Consider the following 20,417-nt stretch of genomic DNA (forward strand, 5'->3'; position numbering starts at 1 on the left):
CAATAATCCTTGGTGGGTCACGGGTATCTACTAGTACTACCTTTTATAGACTGCTATATATTTAGTTCTATAATGCCAGACTGGGAGACCCATGTAATGAACATGTACTCCGTACTCTTGAGTAGGATAAGCCGTAAAATGAGATGAGAACTTTTCTCTCCTTTTTTATCCTTGCTTTGCCTTGTGTTCATTTGCCAATGTGAAGAAACGCGTACTATTATTAAACACTTATTATTACCTTTGTTAGTCCCCATCATATCACCATCATCATCAGTCTATGAATCTCGCATCCGTTATATAGGTTCCACTGGCTAGAAGAGAGGTGATATGTTTAAGGCTTCGAGACATCGAGAGAGGAAGAGAAGATCGAACAATATCGGGTAGGTAGCGGTGACGAGAAGCATAAATGCATACCTATAGTATTACTACTAGTAGCAAATTCTGTTTAATTATCATATTGTTTTACCATGTATATAGGAACTTCAGTGATTAAAGTGGAGTTCGAAAAGGAAAATATATACATATATATAGAAATGAAAAAGACAATTTTGATCATATCATCGTAGTTTATGAATATTCAAAAATCCATGATAGTCCTTATATGTAGAATATCCACCATTCAAGCTCAAGATTGTCTCTCTAGGAATCATGAAGCACAATATCCAGTGGAAGTATGAATCGTCGGGACTCAGAGATAATCAAGTAGCCCTCTTTCTATTTCTGCTCCTGGGTTCCCGACTCCCTATCCTCAAGAAGTCTTAGTCAATTGCCGTTGACCCGCACCATGATTCGTATTTAAACTGGGTGAATTGCCGACCGGAAACAACGATAATGGACGCCCGGGAACTCCATGGACGGTGCATGGAGTACAGGTATTGAAATTAATTTACCAACAAGGGGCTTTATGGCCTCTTCGAAATATCTTTAAGGCAGTATAAGGCAAGTGAAGTTCGTATCGGGATAGGCAACCACCTATCGCTGGGAAACACTGAAACAGCAAGGGAAGCCTCAGACCCAGGCGCTAATGATGATCGGCATTGCCTCTGGTCCGAAAGTCTTTCCTGCGAATGAGAAATCGTAAAATCGTCCTTCCAGGAAGACTTCCTAAGAGTAACACTTTTGGTGCAGCCCTTTCCACATGCTTTCTCTATCAGTAACATCACGTTCTTGTATGCTGCTAGTCAGGGCAAGAAAACCGGGTCCCAGAAGTTTGTAGGTAACGACAAATCTAAGAAGTCACCAAAGAGCACGTCGATATCGGCGAAACCATCAGTCTCATAAACTTGCATGTTATTTTCTGGAGGGTCCAGTGACCCGTGAGTTGAGGACATTTGCTTGGTAGCAGACACGTCATTAAATAGATGGTCATCACTCTGATAAGATGAGAGTGGTAATACTGACGCAGCACTTTGTGCGTTTGTGGGGTTAATGAGCGTGTTGCTGGGCGTTGGCGACTGCCTGGGAGCTTGTCTGGGTTTGTGAGTACCAAGATTCAACCCATCAATCTGGTGTAGGGCTTTTCGCCCTAGCCGTGCCATTGCTTCTGCAGAACACCAGGAAATCCCTAAGGCTTCCAGAAGCGTACAGCAAGCTTCCAAAGCAGCTTTGGCCCGATCGAAATGGGTGATAAGCTTGCTCGAGCGGAACTGCTGATATGACACACCCATAGATAGTGTGAGCGCATATGGAACAATGGGAATTGGAGGGAGATCCTGGGAGCATTCGGTGGATATGATGGAGTGTATTCGAATAGCAGAAAGACCCTGCCGTATATACGAAGGTTTGGAGCCATCAGGGCGACCGGTTAATTTGCATCTACATGAAAGGATGGCAACGGCATGGTAAAAAAGCTCGAGGAAGCCTAATTTCTCATAACTTAGTGAGCAAGAAAAGAAATAGTAATACGCTGACCGAGAGGGCTAGGTTTGACGAAAAATAATACCCACCAAGAGTAGCAAAGTCCAGATCCTCGCGAACATCATCGCCCATAATTTCTTCGAAGGTTGGAAACCCGGCCTCCCACCCGACCGTATGATCCGAAGTTGGCCTATAGAATGAAATCACATGGGCCAGTAAATCGGAAATTGCAAACCAAGCATCAAATGCAGTCCTCGCATGGGAGGGTTTTAACCCGGGCTTCTCAATACCAATGTCACGGTCTGCGAGAAGAACAGGGCGACCGCCTATGCAAGCATGCATCTTGTCTAATGTCCACAAGCACCAAAAAAGGCCTGTTAATGAGTCCCCTGGTACTTGGCCAGGACGGTCAAGATGCAGGCCGACCGTCTGAGCTTGGTGAATCGCCTGACAAAGGTGCATGGAGGCCGCTTCTGCCCCTTCATAGCCCTCACAATGCAAGGACATCAGCGCTAAGGTGCGGATACGAGTAACTCGATCAGTTTCAAGCCCTTCATTGAGAGCGACTACTAGGCCCCTGTACAATTCAGAGCAGAACTGGCGTGGCGTCATGACGGGCCCACTTGTGGCCAACCGAAGCCAAGGATAGGCCGTTCGGTCTTTCGCAGCAACGAGGCATATAGCCCTCTCCAGAAACGCTGATGTCATTCCCCCAGAGTAGGCAAGAAGGAATGAACCCTTATCGACAAGTGGTAAAATATGGTTGACCCTGGAGAAATAAATGGGAATCAAGTGATCTCGGGTCGAAAGAGGGAGACGTTCACAAGTTTTCATGGCAGCTGCATACCGCTGGTGTAATAATTTTGCAACAGATTGTGGGCCGAGAGGTTCAGAAGGATCTCCTGGGGCAGCATTATCTACATCAGCGACTGTTCCTCCGCCTTCTGCATTGCTGTATGTAGCCGGTGAGCTGATCCAGAGTCCAATCCGGTCTCGAAGCTGACTTTCACATGAGACGTCCAGTCTTTCCCGAATCACGGCTTCCGGATTAAGATCTCCCACAAAACGCTCTGTCCGGGGGAAGTCTGGAGAAATAGGGTGACAGTTCCTTAGATCGACCTGTATTCCAGTTGTCCGTGAATTGATTGATGAGTGTTTTGTGACATCGAGCTCATTTTGTTCGATCAGACAGGTAGGTTGATGTTGGTCTTGAGGTTGGGTATTGCATGTACCTAAATGACGACAGCGCTTCTTTTTATACATTTAGTTGAGCCCAGTTTCATACTTTAATTGGCTTGCCTCACATGCCACGAAACCCATGCACACACACAGACGCACCTTTCTTCTTTGGCAATGGGCACACGCCCTCAAGGCTCTGGTGCGACGCCGCGATTGGGGTGTGTCAGCGAGCCACGTCAGTTCCATTTCATAAGGTTAGTAGTGATGTGAATCAGAAATTTAAAATATATAGGTACAATGATTCCATAAAGTGGCATGTGGTGCGTCGCCCGTGGACGTAGAGCGATGATAATACTAATCCTGTAGAAGCTACTAGTATTGCGCTTTCTCCATTCCGATGATTGGTTCGAACTGATTTTGGATCAAAGTCTAGTCACTCACTACTTAGTAGTACTGAGTCGAGTCGAGTCTGTAGACCAAGTATCCAAAGGAGGTTAGTCGCCATATTTGGACACAGAATACGGAGTACGTACCAACTATAGGACCGAATACTCAATCCAGGTGTACATAATACTGCACCAGACTCTATAAGTACGGACTACTAATGAAGAATCTACCCTAGATCTTGTATTATGTGATCAACTCCGACCAACTAACTAGTATTTAGTTAACTAGTTAAGTACTAAATTAGGTAACTACTAGCTAGTAACTACGGAGTAGGTTTTCTGATGACTTAGTCTGGTAATGTATTTACTCTAAGGATGTATCCACTCCGTGCCCGTGAATTAATTCCGCACTCGAGCACTGGCAGACTAGTTGGCTTTTTTACCACATCGAGCATAGATCATAACCACGCGTCAGTCTACGCGATTCTTGACGCGTTGCGTCCAGATTGTTGGTTAAACCACCCGTAGTCCAGCATACTTCAGCTCTGTATCCTGCGCGCATGCAACGGTGTCTCATATATTATGTGAGTCTCATATCCGATTGCATCGCGCTCTCCGAATCTTATCGTACGACTCGGTTTTTCTACGTCCCAAGGACGAGTTGATTCCCTTCCCGACCCAAACAAAACAACATGTCCAGTCCAGCAGGCCAGAAGCGCAGTGCTAGTCATTTAACGACCTCACCCGTCGATGCGAAGAAGCCCAAGAATGGTAGTATCACGGCCTTCTTCGGTCCTCCCAAGGCTAGGGCTGTTGGACCTAAGTCAACGTCATCTTGCTCATCCAGCTTCAACAAGCAAGGGTGGGTAGCGTCGTTGACCCCGGAACAGAGGCAGCTCCTGCAGCTTGAGATCGACACGTTAGATGAAAGTTGGCTAGCTCAGCTAAAAGAGGAATTAGTGACACCCGAGTTTCTAGCATTGAAACGTTTCCTCCAAAAGGAAAAGCAATCGGGAGTCAAAATATTTCCCCCGGAGAACGAAATATATTCTTGGTACAGTGCCGGAATGGTCTTTTCAGATGGTACAAGCACACTTACGCTGCTCTAGGTCTCGACATACGCCCCTTCACAAGGTGAAGGTAGTGATTGTCGGACAAGATCCCTATCACAATCATAACCAGGCTCATGGCTTAGCATTCTCAGTCCGACCTCCGACTCCAGCCCCTCCATCCCTAGTCAATATCTACACAGGTATCAAAAATGACTACCCGTCCTTTCAACGACCACCTAACAAAGGAGGGCTTCTGACACCATGGGCTGAGCGTGGAGTATTGCTTCTTAACACCTGTCTAACAGTCCGTGCACACCAAGCTGCTAGTCACTCAAACAAAGGATGGGAACGTTTTACACAGAAAGCAATTGACATTGTAGCTAGAGTGCGATCTCACGGAGTTGTCTTTCTTGCATGGGGTACACCGGCTGGGAAGCGTGTGGCAGGTATTAACCGACAGAAGCATTCCGTACTTCAATCAGTTCATCCTAGCCCACTCAGTGCGTCCAGGGGCTTTGTGAGTATAAACTCCTCGCATCTTCTGTGTGGCATTAGCTCCACGCTTCTCCCTGAGTACGACTGACGGAGATTTGTAATTAGTTCACCAATGGACATTTTAAAAAATGCAACGAGTGGCTGGCTGAACGTTACGGTCCAGACGAAGTAATTGACTGGAGCCTGACCTCGAGAACAAAGACTACCGCCCCCCTCGCCACTATTCAGAGTCCATCCGCCTCCGTTGACAAACTAGCAGACTCTGTTGCAAAGCAATCTGAATCTCAAGCCCTAGAGTCGGCTGAGATGGTCACGCAGCCCTTAGAACTCCAAAATACAGATGAGTTTGATGATGATGCCGATGCCCTCGAAGCTCTAGCAGCTGCAGAGACAGCGAGCTAAATGTGTCATACTAGTTTTGGTCTTTTTGTTCTACCTATTGAGAGCAAATACAAATTAAGTGAGGTCATAATCAACGCCCTTCGGCGTCGCTTGGAGCTCTTGTGAATGTATGTTGGGTTTCTACATATACTAGAACTGCAATCTACACCTTCAGAGCTCTTAACATCCCCCCTCCCTTTTGGCATACTATATAGCTCCCGTAGGTCTTGCATTTTACTCTTCAATCGTGAGGCAATCCTACCACCCCACCCAAATATTTCTGACTGTCGTACTCTGAGGTAATATCCCGGATCTGAAGAGATTACACAGGAATTTCTTGACGCTAGTAACTAATATGCGTAGAAGCTAGGGACAGTAGAACACAACTCAGCGGCGCCAGAATATTAGTGGACGGTGATTTACAGTCTCTTAAAGGTAACTTTAAGGTTATGCGCTAGCGATACAAAACTGATGAAATGGTTCCCCAGCTTTGCTAAAGTGTAGATAGAGGGGTCTAAAAATCTACCCCAATATTGTGAAGACGAAGAATCTTTAGCACGGCTGAGCTGCGAGCCCGCAAGAAGCTTGCGCGTAGGATAACGTAACCGGTAAGCGAGCGGCCATTGTAAGCCAGCTACGTAGCTCTGTTTTCCATACAAATCAACACATTTTTTTACTTGAATACCTCAACAATAAGACACTGTAGTAATATAATAATCGAATATAGTATATAACTGTTTTAAATTTTTTATATAATTAATTTATAGTATAAAAATAGAGAAAATTTTTGAACAATTCTTATTAGACTTACCTAGTATATTAGATATTATGTATTAGGTGTTATATCCTTACTATCTCTGGTTGTTGAGATATTCAAATATAAAGAAAGGTCGACTTGTATGGAAAATAGAGCTGCGTAGCTGGCTTGCATGCGCAGCTCGTTTACCACGTTACGTTAGAACAACAAAGTTACCTAAGCCGAACGTAGCTGCGATTGCTCAAACTGCTGCTAAAATACAAAAATTCATATAAATATGAATAACTACCAAGTTTGATGAGATTTACAATTCATCATGCTCAGGCTTGTCATCGCTAGTAGCAGGAGTTTCAGTCTCGTCAGAGGCGACCCGAGTCTCATCGCCACTCTCCTGTTCTTTCTTCGGGTCAGCTTCAAGAGCATCGATCTTGTGCTTGCCATTCTCCTTGACGAAGTTTGCGAGATCCTCCACTGTGCGAGAGCCTTCATATTCAACTGGGGAGTCCTTAGCGCCGGCAGGGAAGAGCTTAATGGTGGGGAAGCCAGTAATGGAATCGGGGACATCGTTAGCCGTTGCGTCGATTTTGGCGATGGTAACTTCAGGAATATCCTTGTAAAGGCTTGCAAGTTCCTCATATTTCGGGGCAAGTCTATTGAAGATTTAATTAAATATTCATAAGCGAGGATAGACATAATTCGTGGTAGAAGAGGAGGGGGGAGGGGGGAACTCACGCCTTGCAGTGTCCGCACCATGGTGCATAAAATTCGAGAAGGACGTCCTTCTCGTTGTCAAGGACGAGATCCTTATAGGAATGCGCCACAACAACAGTGACAGGGCCTTCCTGAGTTTCAGGAATAGCCTCAGACTTGATGCTTGGCTCTACTTTATCATCAAGAACGTCTTGGATGAATTTACCGATATCCTTGGCCTTGACTTCCTTCGACTGGTCGTAAGGATACTTGGCGTTCTTTTCAGGGTCTTGAATGGCGAATGCAGGGAACTTTGAGGGATCAAGGTTGAGATTGCCTGCGTGAGCGCCGTACAACTTGGCATCAATGGTGACAATATTAATGGAACCCTTGTGTTTCTCGGCGATGGACTTGAACTCCTCGGTGAACTTCTCGCGCTCTTCTTTGGTTTCGGCGAAAATGTACGCCAGTGGAATACCAGCCTTAACCAAACTCATGTCAGAAACTCATGAATATTTACTATATATTGTGAAGCGATATTGAAGTTGTGCCTTGGGACATACCGTTATATATCCAGAGTAAGTCTCTGGGCCCAGCTCGCCCACCAAGGGGGTACTGGCAGTCTTAACCCAACTGAGGAGGGCATCCTGCTCAATCTCTCCATCATAAGTAGCTTTCTTCTCATCGAAGTCTTTGTAGAGAACAATTGAAGGTTGCTTGACACCCTCTGCCTTAGCGATAGATGCATCACTTGTCGCTGCGAAGAGATAGTTGTCTCTCTGAGACTCGGCAAAGGTGGTGAATATATCATTGGCAGCCTGGTCGTCAGACGCAATATAACCAATAACGACAATCTTGTCCATAGTCTTGATCTCTTCAAGGTTTTCTGGGGTAACAGGGGACACGGCAGGGAGTGACTGCTTAACCATATATGAAACAATCCTATGGACCTAGCATCAATATTATTCGAGCAACGCTATCAAGCAGATGACACTTACGCCTCAGTCTGGCGAGCTCCCTGATAAGGCTTCACAGCGTCAAGGCCACGGAAAATCTTAAGCGTGGGGTAACCTTCAACACCTTGATCCCTACAAAGAGCCTCTTCCTCGGTGCAGTCAACCTTGACCAGCGGAATGTTCTTTTCCTTCAACTCAGTGGCGGCCTGCTCGTATTTCGGAGCAAGAGCCTTGCAATGGCCACACCAAGGAGCGAAAAACTCGGCCAAAACTAGGTCATGCTCCTTGACGAAAGTTTCGAATGTATCCCCGGTGAGCGAGACCACATCGGAGGGAGCTTCGGCTGTCGCATCGGCAGCAGAAGCTACAGCAGAGGCCCCTAGGAGGCTCAGGATCCAAGGTGCGAACGTCCGCATGGTGTCGCGAAGTTGTCAAGTGTGATAATTTCCAAAAGGTGGCGTGCTGTGTAGGGTATGAAGAATACTAGTATTACCCTTTGAAAGAAGGCAGCAAGTGACGTCTGCACTTCCCAGTCTTCCTCGGTCAGAAGACAACGAACAAATGGGTTATGTTTGATTAATCAAGAAGCGGCGAGGATTAGGAAGAAAAATATGGGAATGAATGGGAGGTGAATAGGTAAAGCCGAGTTAAGTAGTGAGCTTGGTATGGGGAGGAGTTAAGGACAGTTTGTTCTTTCTGCAGTCAGCTGGTGCCTGGGCAACCTGACTGGTCTGTTGCGGCCCGCCTCGTATGGACACATACAGCAAGGGACTACCTGTACAATTCAGGCACCACCCTAACTACTACTAGTAGTAGCTTCGGGAAGCGCCCCATAGTGCGGCAGCACCTCAATAGTGGCCGCTGGGCGATACTGAGGACGCCACTTCTGAGTATTTACCTGGCCTCTAGGGTCTCACCGATAGATTCAGTAAATTTTAATTGGACTTTTCTTTATTGTTATTTTACATAGAAGATTTCAGGACATATTGGTTTGCTGCTGGCCTACAGAGTAAAATATTAGTGAATTGACAAGCGAAAACTATAGTTGTTGCTTTCTAGCTCTCTGTGTCTTGAGTCCTAAGGGAAGGGAGGAGACTCACTCCGGTTCTTCAGCTGCTGATGTAACCGGTGGAATGCTTGGAAGTGGGGATATGCTTTAGCTCCAAGATCATTGCATCGATGCACACAAATTACTCTGTAGAATTCATACATATATGCACTGTGCACATTTACCATAATACATACATCTCCAAGACTAATTCCAATGTTACGTTCTTGTGTCAAGCCAAAATGTTAACTTATAACTATTTAGAATTATGATTATCTAAGAAATATCTATGCTCGTATTTTTCAATATCATAAACACGTTGCATTTGAGCTGGGCAATGAGCATCCATGAGTAAGCACTGTACAGAGTAGTTAGTAAGTAATGATTAGAGATGTAACATGCACTCAGAGACAGATATTTTTATCATGTGAATGTATCATGTTAATCAACTATCGAAGAGAAATTCATCCTCTCCTCTTCTGCCTTTACTGCGGATCACTGTATCTCCTAAGTTGTTCCCTTTCCACTTCTCCCAGTGTTCTATACCTATGTAATCCCCGTTCAATATCTCCCACCACTTGCTCAAGATTTACTTCGAGGAATAGTACCTATATGTTCCCTGTAGGTACCTTATAGCAATGCTATTGAGCTGTGATTTATGTTGAGCCATGGCAGACCAGCCACCAGGTCGGAGGTGAATTGGATAAGTACTAGTAGTGGTACTACCTACTGGGACACCTGCATAGCTAGACGTTCAGTAGTTCGGCTCGGACAGGCTAATAGAATTTTGATTGATTGATTGATTGATTGATTGACTACCTACTAGGTAGCACCTACCTGGCAGTAGAAGTACTAGGTTAGCTTCATTCTTTGCCTACTATTACCTAGCGGACTCCGTAGCTTCTGACTTCTACAAACTATATAAAGCGTATCCCATTTATTATGAGTATACTCCAGAGCAAACACAATATGCAACTATCCTGTATGAAACACTACACTGTTGATTCAGTAACGAGTATTTATAACACTGCCACCCCTGCCCTAGCTAGTACTGATATGATAGAGAAAAGTTACTCATCCATCTTCCTACAGCATACTACGCTGTGGGACAGCCCATCAACGTACTGCTGTGCTATTGTTGGCAGTCTGAGACGGAAAAGAGATAAGTATAAAAACGGAAACAAAAGCACAGACCACTTGTCTATTTTACTCATGTCACCCTGATCGCATTCAAGTACATGTTGATGTAGCATCTTGTAGGAAGGACTGATTTGTTTAATCATCACTCATTCCGCACTACACCATTTTCATTATCGTGTCGATCACAAGGCACCGCTCCTTAGATAGGCGCATTGGGTTCTTGACTACCTTCCAATTCTGCTGACAATGAAAGCGCGTCCCTTTTTCCGCGGTCAACATCCACAAGGAGCATGAGCGGCAGTGGGAGCAGTATCAAAATAGCAAGAAAGACGAATGCAGGCCTAATCTCTCCATAGCGGTCTGTGACTATGCCAACGACAGCTGGGCCGAATATGCTCGAGCCCTTATCGGTGATAGCATACAGGGCGTAAAAGGCTGCTTCGTAGCCAGGAGGTATCAGTTCCCCAAAAAAGCTTCGGCAATATGAAGATAGCCCGCCCATAACCAGACCGTACACAATGCTCAGAGGGAACATTTCCCATGGCTGCTGGAGACCAAGATATCCCAAATCTCTAATTGCTGGAATGAATCCAAGAAGGCCATAGAGTGGTACAAGCTCGAACAAGATGATGCATGCGATGATAGTCTGTGATGCGCGAAGATTAAGCAACCGTGATATGTAGCTCCAGCAAAATGCACCAAAGACCCCAGCAAGCATTGCAACAACGTTGATCATACCCAATGCGGCAGGCTGCATGTCCAGCTGAGTTTTGGCAAAAAGAACGGCTGTACCACTGACAGTGGCAATTCCATCACTTAAAAGAAACCACGACGCAAGGAATAACAGGATATCTTTCAGGCGTCGTGTCCGAATCACTGTACGGCCTAGTGACTTCCAAGCATGAATGATGTAGCCAGGCCATGAGTGTTGTTTTCCATCTTGAGAACACGATAGTGGTGGGCCGGGACGAGGCCGTAGCCAAAGTGCTGCTGGTATCGTAAAAATAATCCACCACAGTCCAATCACAAAGAGAACAAGTCGCAAAGAAAACGTTGTTTGATGAGTGCTGATGACAAGCAAAATGCAAACTATTTGTAATAATACCGCACCGATATAACCGATTCCAATTCCATATGAAGATATTCTCGTGGAGAGTTCCAATTCTCGCGATGTACCTGCGAGAGAGACACGGGTTGCATTCTCTGTAATTGTTCCATTATGAAGTAATGGCGTCGTGACGTCATTCATATTGTCAGAGGTGTTACCCCAGGCATCGTCCCCCATGGCGCCCTGACGGGATATTTCATCTCTGCCCCCGATTAAAGATGGATGGTAGCGAACTAAAAGCGGTAAAAACGAGTTCAGGAGTACAAAGGACGCTCCAAAACAGGTATTTGCTATAATTGCAAAAAGAGCCCCAAGGAGGTAGAGCTTCGGTACAACTGATAGAAATAACATGGTAGAAATGGAGCCAACGAGGGCGAACGTCAACAGGAAGACTTTTCGATAAGTCCCATGGTCTGCAGCACCTGACATTGATATTATCAAAACAGCTTGAACTAAGACACTCACTGAGAATGTATACATGGCGAAGCTAGCAGTATTAACCTCTACGCCAAAAATGTAAACAACACACTGGCTTGCACCCAGTACATCTCGGTCATGGTGCAATGTATTGACAAGGGTTTTGCTTAATTTCTCATGTGGCGATAACTGCTGCGGAGCGTTCCAAGTTGCCCGACATGGAGTTACTTTATCTGAAAGAAGGACGCCGCGATCTCGGGCCATTTGCTCTAGCGTAATAGGGAGGAAAGAGCCTAGGTCATAGACAAAAATTAGACGAGCCATGGAGAAAGCTGACAAAGGTAAATCCTGTCGGATACGTTGCTCGGTATCGTACATACCCATAGCACATACTGTAAAAACTTCGGCTGCCCAGCTATAGCTATACCACCCAGCAAGCTCCTTCCTACTTGTCGGGCGCGTATCATCGCCTGGGTACTGCGGAAGTGACATCCCTTCATCTCCCCGCATACTGTTTCTGGAACAAGTCATTGAAAATCATATCCTAAGGACCGAAAGGTGTAATGGTATTCGGAGATGGTTTCCGGTTAATCACTCTTCTGCGCCTTTCTAATCACTGAAGAATCGACATAGTACAACAAGCAGAAGGCAGACTGAAATGGTGAGAAAAAGCCATGGACGAAGAAGTAAGCCTTGATAGGACTGACCTTAAGGAGCTTCGCTTTAGATGGAAGGTTAGGTGACGGCTGGAAGGGGAGTATAATACTTTTTAACAGGAAGATACGCAGATAATATTTATATATCCCGTAGCTGCTTGGTGTGGGAGTAGAAGCGTTCTAAAGGTGACCCCTGGTGTGTGCAAGAGGAACTAACAAGAGAGACCGAAGATTCGGTATACGTATACAATTGCCCGCTTTGCAGTTAGCAGACGGGTATGTAAATGCATAAAAATCCTGTCGAAAAAGGCTTAAGCTTCATAGCTTGTATGTTGAAAAAAAAAAACAAAAAAAAAAAAAACTGTTGCGTATATATCCAGATATGGCCAAAAAAGAAAAGAAAAAAAGCCAAGTCCAGCAGCAGTGATGAGTATGAAGTTGGGCGTTGATAGCTTCTGACTTGATGGGGCAAGCTATCCGCAGGTGTATATATTACAATACCTTACCCATAATCTCCAGGGAAGTACGGAATATTACAGTTAGTTTTAGTTTATTACAATGCTCCGTACTCCGTACTACGGTGTCTACTACTAGTAGTATGTACTAAGGAACATAATACAATACACTGCAATACATACTATACAATAGCTCTACGCAGGAGTACTCCGTAGACTGTTCTATGAAATAGATATATAATATTTATGTATAGCTATATAAGGAATCCACTAATTCCTAATAATTCCCAGGTGCAACAATGTGTGTCATCATTAATTTACTTTTCAATCAATCCAAGATAAAGATATATACATAGACTTTAATACAATCATAAACATAATAAAGACATTCGGTATAAAATATATTTTGATGACTCTAACTAAATAGCTATATTATAGCGTTGTAATAGTAGCCATTTGGCCAATACTTCTGCCAGGGACTGTATCCATGCTCCATAAGGCACAAAGGCACCAATTAATCAGCCACTGTTCCCGTGTCCCATCGTTCGCATTGCATCGCGCCGGCTTCCATCTTCAAACAATTCACTTACCCACAATCTCACTTTTTGTTTACACTGATATGATCAGTTTCACACTTAGAATATTCCCTCAATAGCATCTGTTGGATATTCGCACGTCACTCAGCTTTTGATTGTACTGTACAATTTTGTTCTGATTTCACTCCAGCTCCCCGCTTTTGTGCTTTCCAACTCTAATATCTTCCAAACGGCCTCGGGCCAGTAATACCTTTTATCTTAACTGATACCAGTAAGACAAAGAGCCGCGATTTCTTAATTGTCACAAACCCACTATCGACTGGCCTGTCTGCAAACGTCATTGCCTCAGCTGGAAACAAGTTGATTTCCAGAGAAGGCCCTTTGCTTTCTCTCTCTCTCCTGATCTTTTTCTTTTTCTTTCCTTTCTTTCCTTCTCTTTTTCGGCCCTGCGACTTACTTTGTCGCTCAATTGAATATACGCGTGCGACTACGCTGACCTAGGGCAATCGTCGCAAACACCTTCGAATACCTCTACGGCCGCCAGGTTGAGATATTCCCCACTTTGAATGGGCATACATGGCATTGCGCTGAACCCCAGATTCAGACGTAGAGTGCATCATCTGCTTCCCTTCCTGCCCCACTCGCTGTTTCGAACCCGAACGAGCACCGCCATCAGGCCGTCGCCTTTACTGCGTAGAGGGTGAAGGAGGGGAGGGCTTCAAAGGACAAAGTCACCACTGCGCGTCTAGACATGCCGGGGGTTGTCATGGACAATACAAATATTGGTGGAGCCGGACAAGGGTCAGCTATTCATGATTCAAGGAACGGTATGCCGTCTTTAGCACCAAATACCAATCGAACTTCCGCCTTGGGCGACTCACATGCGGGACGAGTTCATATCAATGGTATGGCGAAAAATGCGGTTGACCCCAGTCAAGCCGAAGGCGCTTCTACGGTCAAGATTATATCGACTAAATCCACGGAGTTACCGGGGTTGCCACACATAACGCAAGGCTTTTTCCCATTCTCGAAATTAATCAGTAGATCTGTGCAACAATCCTGGAATGATCTTTCCGACTTGATCACGGAGATGGCAGACATCCAGGTCTCACCTCAAGATCCAAATTCTTTGCAATTGCCCGCCAGTGGCAAGTCTGGGAATCAGAGCCCAGAAAATCTACGGAAGAAGGCACGGATCCTTGACTTTACACACGCCAAGCGCGCAGAGTTCATCAAACTCCTTGTCTTATCTCAATGGAGCCGACAAGCAGCTGATGTTAGCAAGCTAATTGACCTTCAAAACTTTATCCGTACTCGTCACCAGGCTTACATGGGTGCTCTGCAATGGATTGGTGATATGAAGCGAGATTTAGTACAAGCCCAAGTAGCCAATCCGGATTTAACAACGGCTCTCGAAGTCTTGTCCAAGGGTAAAGTATCTTCTATGTCAGATGTGCGCTTCATCCTTCTTATATATATAAATATATTTTTGATATTGATGTTAACTTGATTATATTTAGCTTGGGTATAAACCGCCTAGATCCTTGACTGGCAAAGACACGCTCAAAAGATTGCAGAAAATCAATAGGATCATAAGTGTGAGATTAGCGTTGTACGATTCAGTCCCTTGCGCCTTTCGAACGTATAGCATCCATGACGGCCGTGTTACATTTGCTGTGCCAAACGAATTTGAATTGGATCTTTCAATCGGGCAAGAAGACAAATCGTCTCAGTTATACTTCGTCGACATACGGTTTCTCTTCAATCCATCCTCACCGATCCCTAAGGGTCGAATACTCAACGAATTCGATGTCAAGATAAACGATGCACTTCGAAACGACGGCCTTGCTGGATGCTTCGATTTATTACATAGTCTCGTTCTCACTAACAAGATCAACATACTCTTCAAGCAGGCCATGGAGTTGGCACAAGGCCTCTGGTACGATGTCTTGCGTGTTGAGCTTTTGCACCGAACTCTTGTTGTACATTACTGGGCGCAAAAAGCTGGAGCTAAAAGTTGGCTAGAGATTGGGATTAAGAGTGGTAGAATATACGGTGAGAATGATAGCCCCAGGTATCCTTACTTGGATTTGCGCTGGATAAGAGACGGCCAAGAAGTCGACAACGAAGAGATCGAGTTCAACACAGAATGCCTCTCTATGGAGTGTATTCTGCGAAGTGTCATTGCGCTGCATATCTCTCATATACTCTCCTCTGCATACTGCATAATAAGCGAAAGTCTACTTTACTCTGCTGGCAGATTATCTTTGCAGGCTCAATTGACTAGGACCGAGCCTGGTGACTGTGGATTGACTATCCAACTTACGGAGTCCAGGTATCTTACTGTTTCTATTGAGCCGATGACGGGAGCGAGCATTATAGCGGCTACCCCCAGCGCTCAGGAGCGACTTGACAATGATCGCAGCTTTGACAAGTCTTCCGCCGAGGATATAGTGACCCGTGTTGCGCGACTTCGTTGCATGGCTGCGATAGATGAAATTGAATCGAACGTCAGGATGTTGGGCTTCGAAACAGTGAATCCCAGAAGTTTAAAGATCGATTTTCGAAGAATGTTCCCGAACAATGTTTTGCGGTTTTCCTTTTTCTGCCACCACCTCTGGGAACGTAACTGGATTGTAGCAGCAACAAGCAGCATGGACAGTGACAACTGGTGGGTTGTGCAACTTCAAAACACAACGACAGCAGAAAACTCTTCAGTTTTTGATGCAAACATACATATCTCGTCTACTCTTCGTTCAGTCCAGGTCATAAGCGGTTCATTCTTCCCTGTGAGCCAGAATATCAGCTACCCCTCGTTTGCAAATTTGGGGCATTATCTTTCTGGGATATTAGCAGTTCATACCAATGCGCGCTATTTAGCGGACCTACAATCCGTTGACTTCTACCCCCCTCTACAACGACTGGTGATTGAACCCGACCTTTACGTTCCCGAGATCTTCATGCGTTACGAAGTGGCGAATATTCCCGAAGCATTCCGGATAGCCTTACCTAGTGGGCTGAAAAGCAGGGTTCGTACCAAAGGCACGATCCGTCTCGCGTTTCATGGGATAGATCCTTGCAAGAAGGTTGCCACTATAGTCGCATATGGGAATTTATTGATACCAATCAAAACTCTCAGTGCCTTGAATTCAACATGGGACCATTCGCTGGTTTTCCAAAAGAGAGGCACTGGCTTCGCTATCCGCATGCTAGCCCCGCCTGGCCGTCCTGTCATTCCCAAACTCATGGAAAATTTGCAAAGACTTGATTGTGTCTTGTCAATTTTCGAGAGCCTTCAACGAAAGAAAATGGAGCCCCGATCTCTGTCACTGTCACATGTCACTTTTGCCTATGGCCCCGAGAAAGACCTCCTCGCCACCCTGAATATCGAAACATCCATGCCGCCGAGTTCTATGGAGCTTGATCCTATTTTTATTGCGTCTCGAACCAAATCATTGTTTCAATTGCGCTTAGGCCTATCCTTTGAATTTCTAAACCCACATCGTCGCATCCAGAAGTCTATTGAATCCACATTGAACCACAGCATCACCGACGCGGGTCTAGACACTGTTGCTGAAATTCTCTTGCTTACACTTCCATTAATGCGAGCCCTAGACCAGATCTTAATAAATCCGTCTAACAAGCAGCCACTAAGGGTGCAAGTGACTGTCCGTAACGCGAAGACATTTCAGATTCACTATCCTGCCCAAAGCTTCCGCTTCCAATTAATTGCCACTCATCACCTCAGTCACATGGTCTGGATCCTGAAAGAGCTAAGCAGTCCTAAGGAAGGATCAAGCCAAGATCAGCTTAAGTTGATGCTTCGAGAAAGGTTATATAACTCAAAGGGCGATGGATGGAGAGGCCTGGGTAATGGGGTTGTCGCTGAAATTGACAAAGTTGGGAATCTTCTGATTGAGCTCGACAAATGTTTCGAGGCTAGCAGCACTTTAGGGTTGGCAGTTTCGACTCCCGAAGCGAAAGTCAACGGCTCGAAGAGTTTTGATCAACAGTCGACGGCAGAAAATGGAAACCTTGAAAGCATGCCCAATGAACCGGCAACATTGATCCCTGCACCAAATGTTACAAATACTCGGCACAAAACTGGTAACACAACGCAAAATGCGGATATTATTATGATTGATTAGAGTCGCAAAGCTTCCTCAACCTCTTGACATATTTGGTTGCCTCATCATGAGCCACTGTATTTTTGGATTATCGCCTCCCTACGGCTTTCTGTCTCTTCCTGGATCTAGGATGTGTCACGACCGTCGCGATTGTAGTTATGTGTACAATGATTTGATTTACATAGTTTCCCTTCTTACCCAGCGACTCTTCTCCTTGGGATCCTGCTTGTTATAGGAGTGATTTTCGCTGGCTCCATACCGTGAAAGGAGATTTTCCATCACGAGCTCGATCAACGAAATTAATACATTATGTTAGTTTCCTACGGCAAAGTTTCTCAGAATCAAGGCGTTAGTTACGGGGAGTTGTGCTTTCTTCGCTACTTTCGGTTTCACCATCAGTCTTTCTGTATTATTATCCATTCTTTGCCGTTTTAAGAGCAATCTGCTGCCAATGATTATTTCTTATCAAATTATCGCATTTGTTGACTACAACGAGTTCAAGGCTTCCGACACACGGCACCGTCTTGTCTCCAACCCTAGAAGACATAAAACTTGTCAACTTATAACTTGAAAATCCCTGCAAGGAATGTATCCAGCCGCAGCGTTGGATCAAAAATGAATTGTTACATGGTTCCAATTATCATGTATTACATAGTCCCGGTCTTGCTCTATCATGAGTTAAGTAAAAACCATGGCGCGTAGACATGGACGTGGGTATTATTCTATCCTTATGAATGATTAATATCGCAACTCTTTCACCTTTCCTCGGTTCTTGGAAGCATCATATTCGATCCATCTCACAGAAGACAGGTCACCTTCTGGAATAAGCTTCCCGGGATTCATTACATGGCAACCTTCATAAGTCATACAAAACGGCGCCGCTTCAGGATCAGCTAGAATGAAGCTTGACGGTAATGGGTACAGTTGCAAGGAGGACGCATAGTCCCATAAGACGGGTCGCAACGAAAGTGGGAAAGGCGACATGGTGCCCTGATCTAAAATGGTCTTGACAAGCTTTCGCGACATATTGACTGCAGAAGGAACTGGATAGGATTCAGCTCCTATTGGTGGCATCTGGGACTCAATGGAGCTTTCAGGTGATACGGAACTCTTTTGGTTATCCGTCCCTTCATCCATTACTGTAGACCTCTCAGCATCCTGTCCAATGCTCACTGCGCTGCGTCTCAGCCGCCCTGAAATGTCATCACGGACTATCGCGATGTCATGGACCGGTCCAAATAGAGTGATGCGGGAGGGATTCGTTGTCCAAATAGCTTCGCCAATAGGCTCGGATGACTGAGATCGGTCCGAATCAGCATTTGCCGTAGCAAATACACGTTTCACCCTTGAAGTGAACAGGTCCGGAACAGCTTGACGTGGGATAGCAGAAGCAGCACCAGCTGAAAAGGCAGATGGCCAGGGGTCGTTGTCGCCTGGCACAAAAATGAACGTAGAGTGCTGTAGCAGAGAAGGGAATTCAGATAGCCCCATAGCGAGCGAGTCAAAATATTCCTTGTACTCAATACCACCTGCCTGGCCGCCACCATTGATCATAGTCTTCTGGACAAAATTCCCGATTAGGACGAAAATAATGGGACGTTCTCTCGGCGGTAGGTCACTGTAGAGGCCGAAAACCCTCTTCAGTGCGTCCACCGTCTTCACATGATCAAGGTTAACCTCGCTCATGATTACAATTTTGGTGCAACGGGAGTCATCTGCACCCCCGTGCAGGTCCTGTAGGCATCTCGCCTGGATATGTCTCATACGAGGTCCGCGTGCACGTTCGCTTCCCACTCCCAGAAAGTCTACCCAGCCAAACCCCCCGCTAGAGCTCATTTCCCCCTTGTTCCGTCGACTTTTGGTTCCTAGTGACATTTCCCGTCTTTCGCAGGGAGGTCCACATATAGAAACCCCTACGAATATACCCCCAATAGCACCTCCAACCCCAGTATTCCCACCCAAGGTCGACCCCTTCAAATTCTCTTCTTCTTCGTAGATCCCATCGACAAGCACAATCATACCAGGCGCGAACCAAGCGCCATTCTCGGGTATCATCCGTGTATGACTCAGTTCTAAAGCGATACTCCCGGTCAAGTCGGTAAGGGACAAATCACCCGTTGGGGAAACAGAAAGCATGCCGAGTAACAAATGGGATGTGCCACTCCTGCCCAGTAGGTTTGCAACTGGAGTAAGCTTGTAGCATTTATTAGGAGCAAAGGACGATGAAGATCGTGATAATGAAGGTACGCCAGAAGAGCCTAGTGACAGTTGGAATGATTCATTTCGTAGTAAGCGCTGGTGAATCACATTATAACGATCCCGGAACAAGGCAGTCTTATGAGAGGGCTGCGGAAATAGAGAAGCTTTCGACTTTGCAACCTCGAAATATTTTTTTTCGGCGTTGTATGTTAGACGCGGAATATCAAACGCATCAACTACCTTGATCCAACTTCTCGGGTGAAAAGAAAAGTTCGAGTCCCCGTGTTCTCCATCTCCTAGGGTAGGGGGTACAGATGGAGACAAATGTAGACTGGTGTGCATACTCTCCCTATTCTGAGACGTACTTAAGGACACGCCATTTGTTGTAGGGGTCTTGCCAGCAACAACCCTACCCCCACTCATATTTCCTTCAATGGTTTGCAAAATCGTTTTTAGCGAGGCACCTTTGCCTTCTTCGACAATAACACCTCCTCCAGCCTTTTTCCAGCTTTTAGCCACTTCGTCCAACACTCGCTCTGCAAGGCCTTCTTCGCGCCATCCTGACCCGCAATTTTTGCCCACGAAGGTAGCTAGAGTCTGTAGTGCAGATGAAGAAATCGTCAAGTTATGTTTCCGGGTGAATGTACGGAAAGCGACGGGCCGAAGGGTGGATGGAGGAAGTAAAATGGGCAATATAGACGTTCTCGTAAGAAGATGATTTGTTTTGTTTTTCCGCAAAGGGTGCGCGGGTGTCGCAAATGCAGGAGATGATGAAGGGACGGGGTCAGAGTCCATCATTACATACGCATTCACAAGTATCTTGATAGTTTGTTTCTTATGTCGTGGGCATCCCTTTGATCAATTTTTGACTAGGCAATCGACCCTATAAGGATTAACTCGACTTGCGGTATCTGCTGATCTTGCCGTGATCTCAGTATGAGTTGCAGTGATATAAGCAAAACCCAGGCAATCTCAACT

At 45.5% G+C, this 20,417-nt stretch overlaps 6 protein-coding genes across 6 annotated transcripts; 2 read left to right on the forward strand and 4 right to left on the reverse strand.

The window, feature by feature from the left end:
* Window positions 1–719: 719 nt before the first annotated feature.
* Window positions 720–3,213, reverse strand: BDV38DRAFT_208940 (transcription factor domain-containing protein). The gene is made up of 2 exons (XM_032052583.1): window positions 1,947–3,213; window positions 720–1,861 (listed from the first exon to the last, which is right to left on the reverse strand). The coding sequence occupies exons 1-2, from the start codon at window positions 3,118–3,120 to the stop codon at window positions 1,182–1,184; spliced, it is 1,854 nt and encodes a 617-aa protein (XP_031908593.1). The 5' UTR covers window positions 3,121–3,213; the 3' UTR covers window positions 720–1,181.
* A 512-nt stretch (window positions 3,214–3,725) lies between these two features.
* On the forward strand, window positions 3,726–6,063 carry BDV38DRAFT_260931 (uracil-DNA glycosylase). Its single transcript, XM_032055975.1, has 3 exons — window positions 3,726–4,476; window positions 4,532–4,991; window positions 5,075–6,063. The coding sequence occupies exons 1-3, from the start codon at window positions 4,115–4,117 to the stop codon at window positions 5,369–5,371; spliced, it is 1,119 nt and encodes a 372-aa protein (XP_031908594.1). The 5' UTR covers window positions 3,726–4,114; the 3' UTR covers window positions 5,372–6,063.
* Window positions 6,064–6,242: 179 nt separating this feature from the next.
* On the reverse strand, window positions 6,243–8,437 carry pdiA (protein disulfide isomerase PDI1). Its single transcript, XM_032055976.1, has 4 exons — window positions 7,796–8,437; window positions 7,361–7,739; window positions 6,840–7,279; window positions 6,243–6,757 (listed from the first exon to the last, which is right to left on the reverse strand). The coding sequence occupies exons 1-4, from the start codon at window positions 8,167–8,169 to the stop codon at window positions 6,412–6,414; spliced, it is 1,539 nt and encodes a 512-aa protein (XP_031908595.1). The 5' UTR covers window positions 8,170–8,437; the 3' UTR covers window positions 6,243–6,411.
* A 1,322-nt stretch (window positions 8,438–9,759) lies between these two features.
* On the reverse strand, window positions 9,760–12,465 carry BDV38DRAFT_260939 (MFS transporter). Its single transcript, XM_032055977.1, has 3 exons — window positions 12,174–12,465; window positions 11,860–12,119; window positions 9,760–11,759 (listed from the first exon to the last, which is right to left on the reverse strand). Exon 3 carries the CDS (start codon window positions 11,728–11,730, stop codon window positions 10,141–10,143), a length of 1,590 nt encoding a protein of 529 aa, XP_031908596.1. The 5' UTR covers window positions 11,731–11,759; window positions 11,860–12,119; window positions 12,174–12,465; the 3' UTR covers window positions 9,760–10,140.
* A 697-nt stretch (window positions 12,466–13,162) lies between these two features.
* Window positions 13,163–17,620, forward strand: BDV38DRAFT_209013 (mediator of RNA polymerase II transcription subunit 14). Its single transcript, XM_032052585.1, has 2 exons — window positions 13,163–14,566; window positions 14,634–17,620. Exons 1-2 carry the CDS (start codon window positions 13,865–13,867, stop codon window positions 17,259–17,261), a joined length of 3,330 nt encoding a protein of 1,109 aa, XP_031908597.1. The 5' UTR covers window positions 13,163–13,864; the 3' UTR covers window positions 17,262–17,620.
* Window positions 17,621–17,978: 358 nt separating this feature from the next.
* On the reverse strand, window positions 17,979–20,234 carry BDV38DRAFT_287674 (DNA polymerase epsilon noncatalytic subunit; the record flags this gene model as incomplete). Its single annotated transcript, XM_032060917.1, has 1 exon — window positions 17,979–20,234. The coding sequence occupies one exon, from the start codon at window positions 20,232–20,234 to the stop codon at window positions 17,979–17,981; it is 2,256 nt and encodes a 751-aa protein (XP_031908598.1).
* Between the last annotated feature and the right edge of the window lie 183 nt (window positions 20,235–20,417).

Source organism: Aspergillus pseudotamarii (assembly GCF_009193445.1).
Source record: "Aspergillus pseudotamarii strain CBS 117625 unplaced genomic scaffold BDV38scaffold_81, whole genome shotgun sequence".
Classification (NCBI taxonomy): Eukaryota; Fungi; Ascomycota; class Eurotiomycetes; order Eurotiales; family Aspergillaceae; genus Aspergillus; species Aspergillus pseudotamarii.

Coding starts and splice junctions, on each gene's coding strand:
- BDV38DRAFT_208940 (XM_032052583.1), bottom strand. CDS start 3,120: ATGTATAAAAAGAAGCGCTGTCGTCATTTAGGTACATGCAATACCCAA. Junction 1,862..1,946: donor TCTGGACTTTGCTACTCTTG/GTGGGTATTATT, acceptor ATGAGAAATTAG/GCTTCCTCGAGCTTTTTTAC.
- BDV38DRAFT_260931 (XM_032055975.1), top strand. CDS start 4,115: ATGTCCAGTCCAGCAGGCCAGAAGCGCAGTGCTAGTCATTTAACGACC. Junction 4,477..4,531: donor GAGAACGAAATATATTCTTG/GTACAGTGCCGG, acceptor ACGCTGCTCTAG/GTCTCGACATACGCCCCTTC. Junction 4,992..5,074: donor TCAGTGCGTCCAGGGGCTTT/GTGAGTATAAAC, acceptor ATTTGTAATTAG/TTCACCAATGGACATTTTAA.
- pdiA (XM_032055976.1), bottom strand. CDS start 8,169: ATGCGGACGTTCGCACCTTGGATCCTGAGCCTCCTAGGGGCCTCTGCT. Junction 7,740..7,795: donor GGAGCTCGCCAGACTGAGGC/GTAAGTGTCATC, acceptor CTAGGTCCATAG/GATTGTTTCATATATGGTTA. Junction 6,758..6,839: donor TGGTGCGGACACTGCAAGGC/GTGAGTTCCCCC, acceptor AATCTTCAATAG/ACTTGCCCCGAAATATGAGG.
- BDV38DRAFT_260939 (XM_032055977.1), bottom strand. CDS start 11,730: ATGGCCCGAGATCGCGGCGTCCTTCTTTCAGATAAAGTAACTCCATGT.
- BDV38DRAFT_209013 (XM_032052585.1), top strand. CDS start 13,865: ATGCCGGGGGTTGTCATGGACAATACAAATATTGGTGGAGCCGGACAA. Junction 14,567..14,633: donor AAGTATCTTCTATGTCAGAT/GTGCGCTTCATC, acceptor GATTATATTTAG/CTTGGGTATAAACCGCCTAG.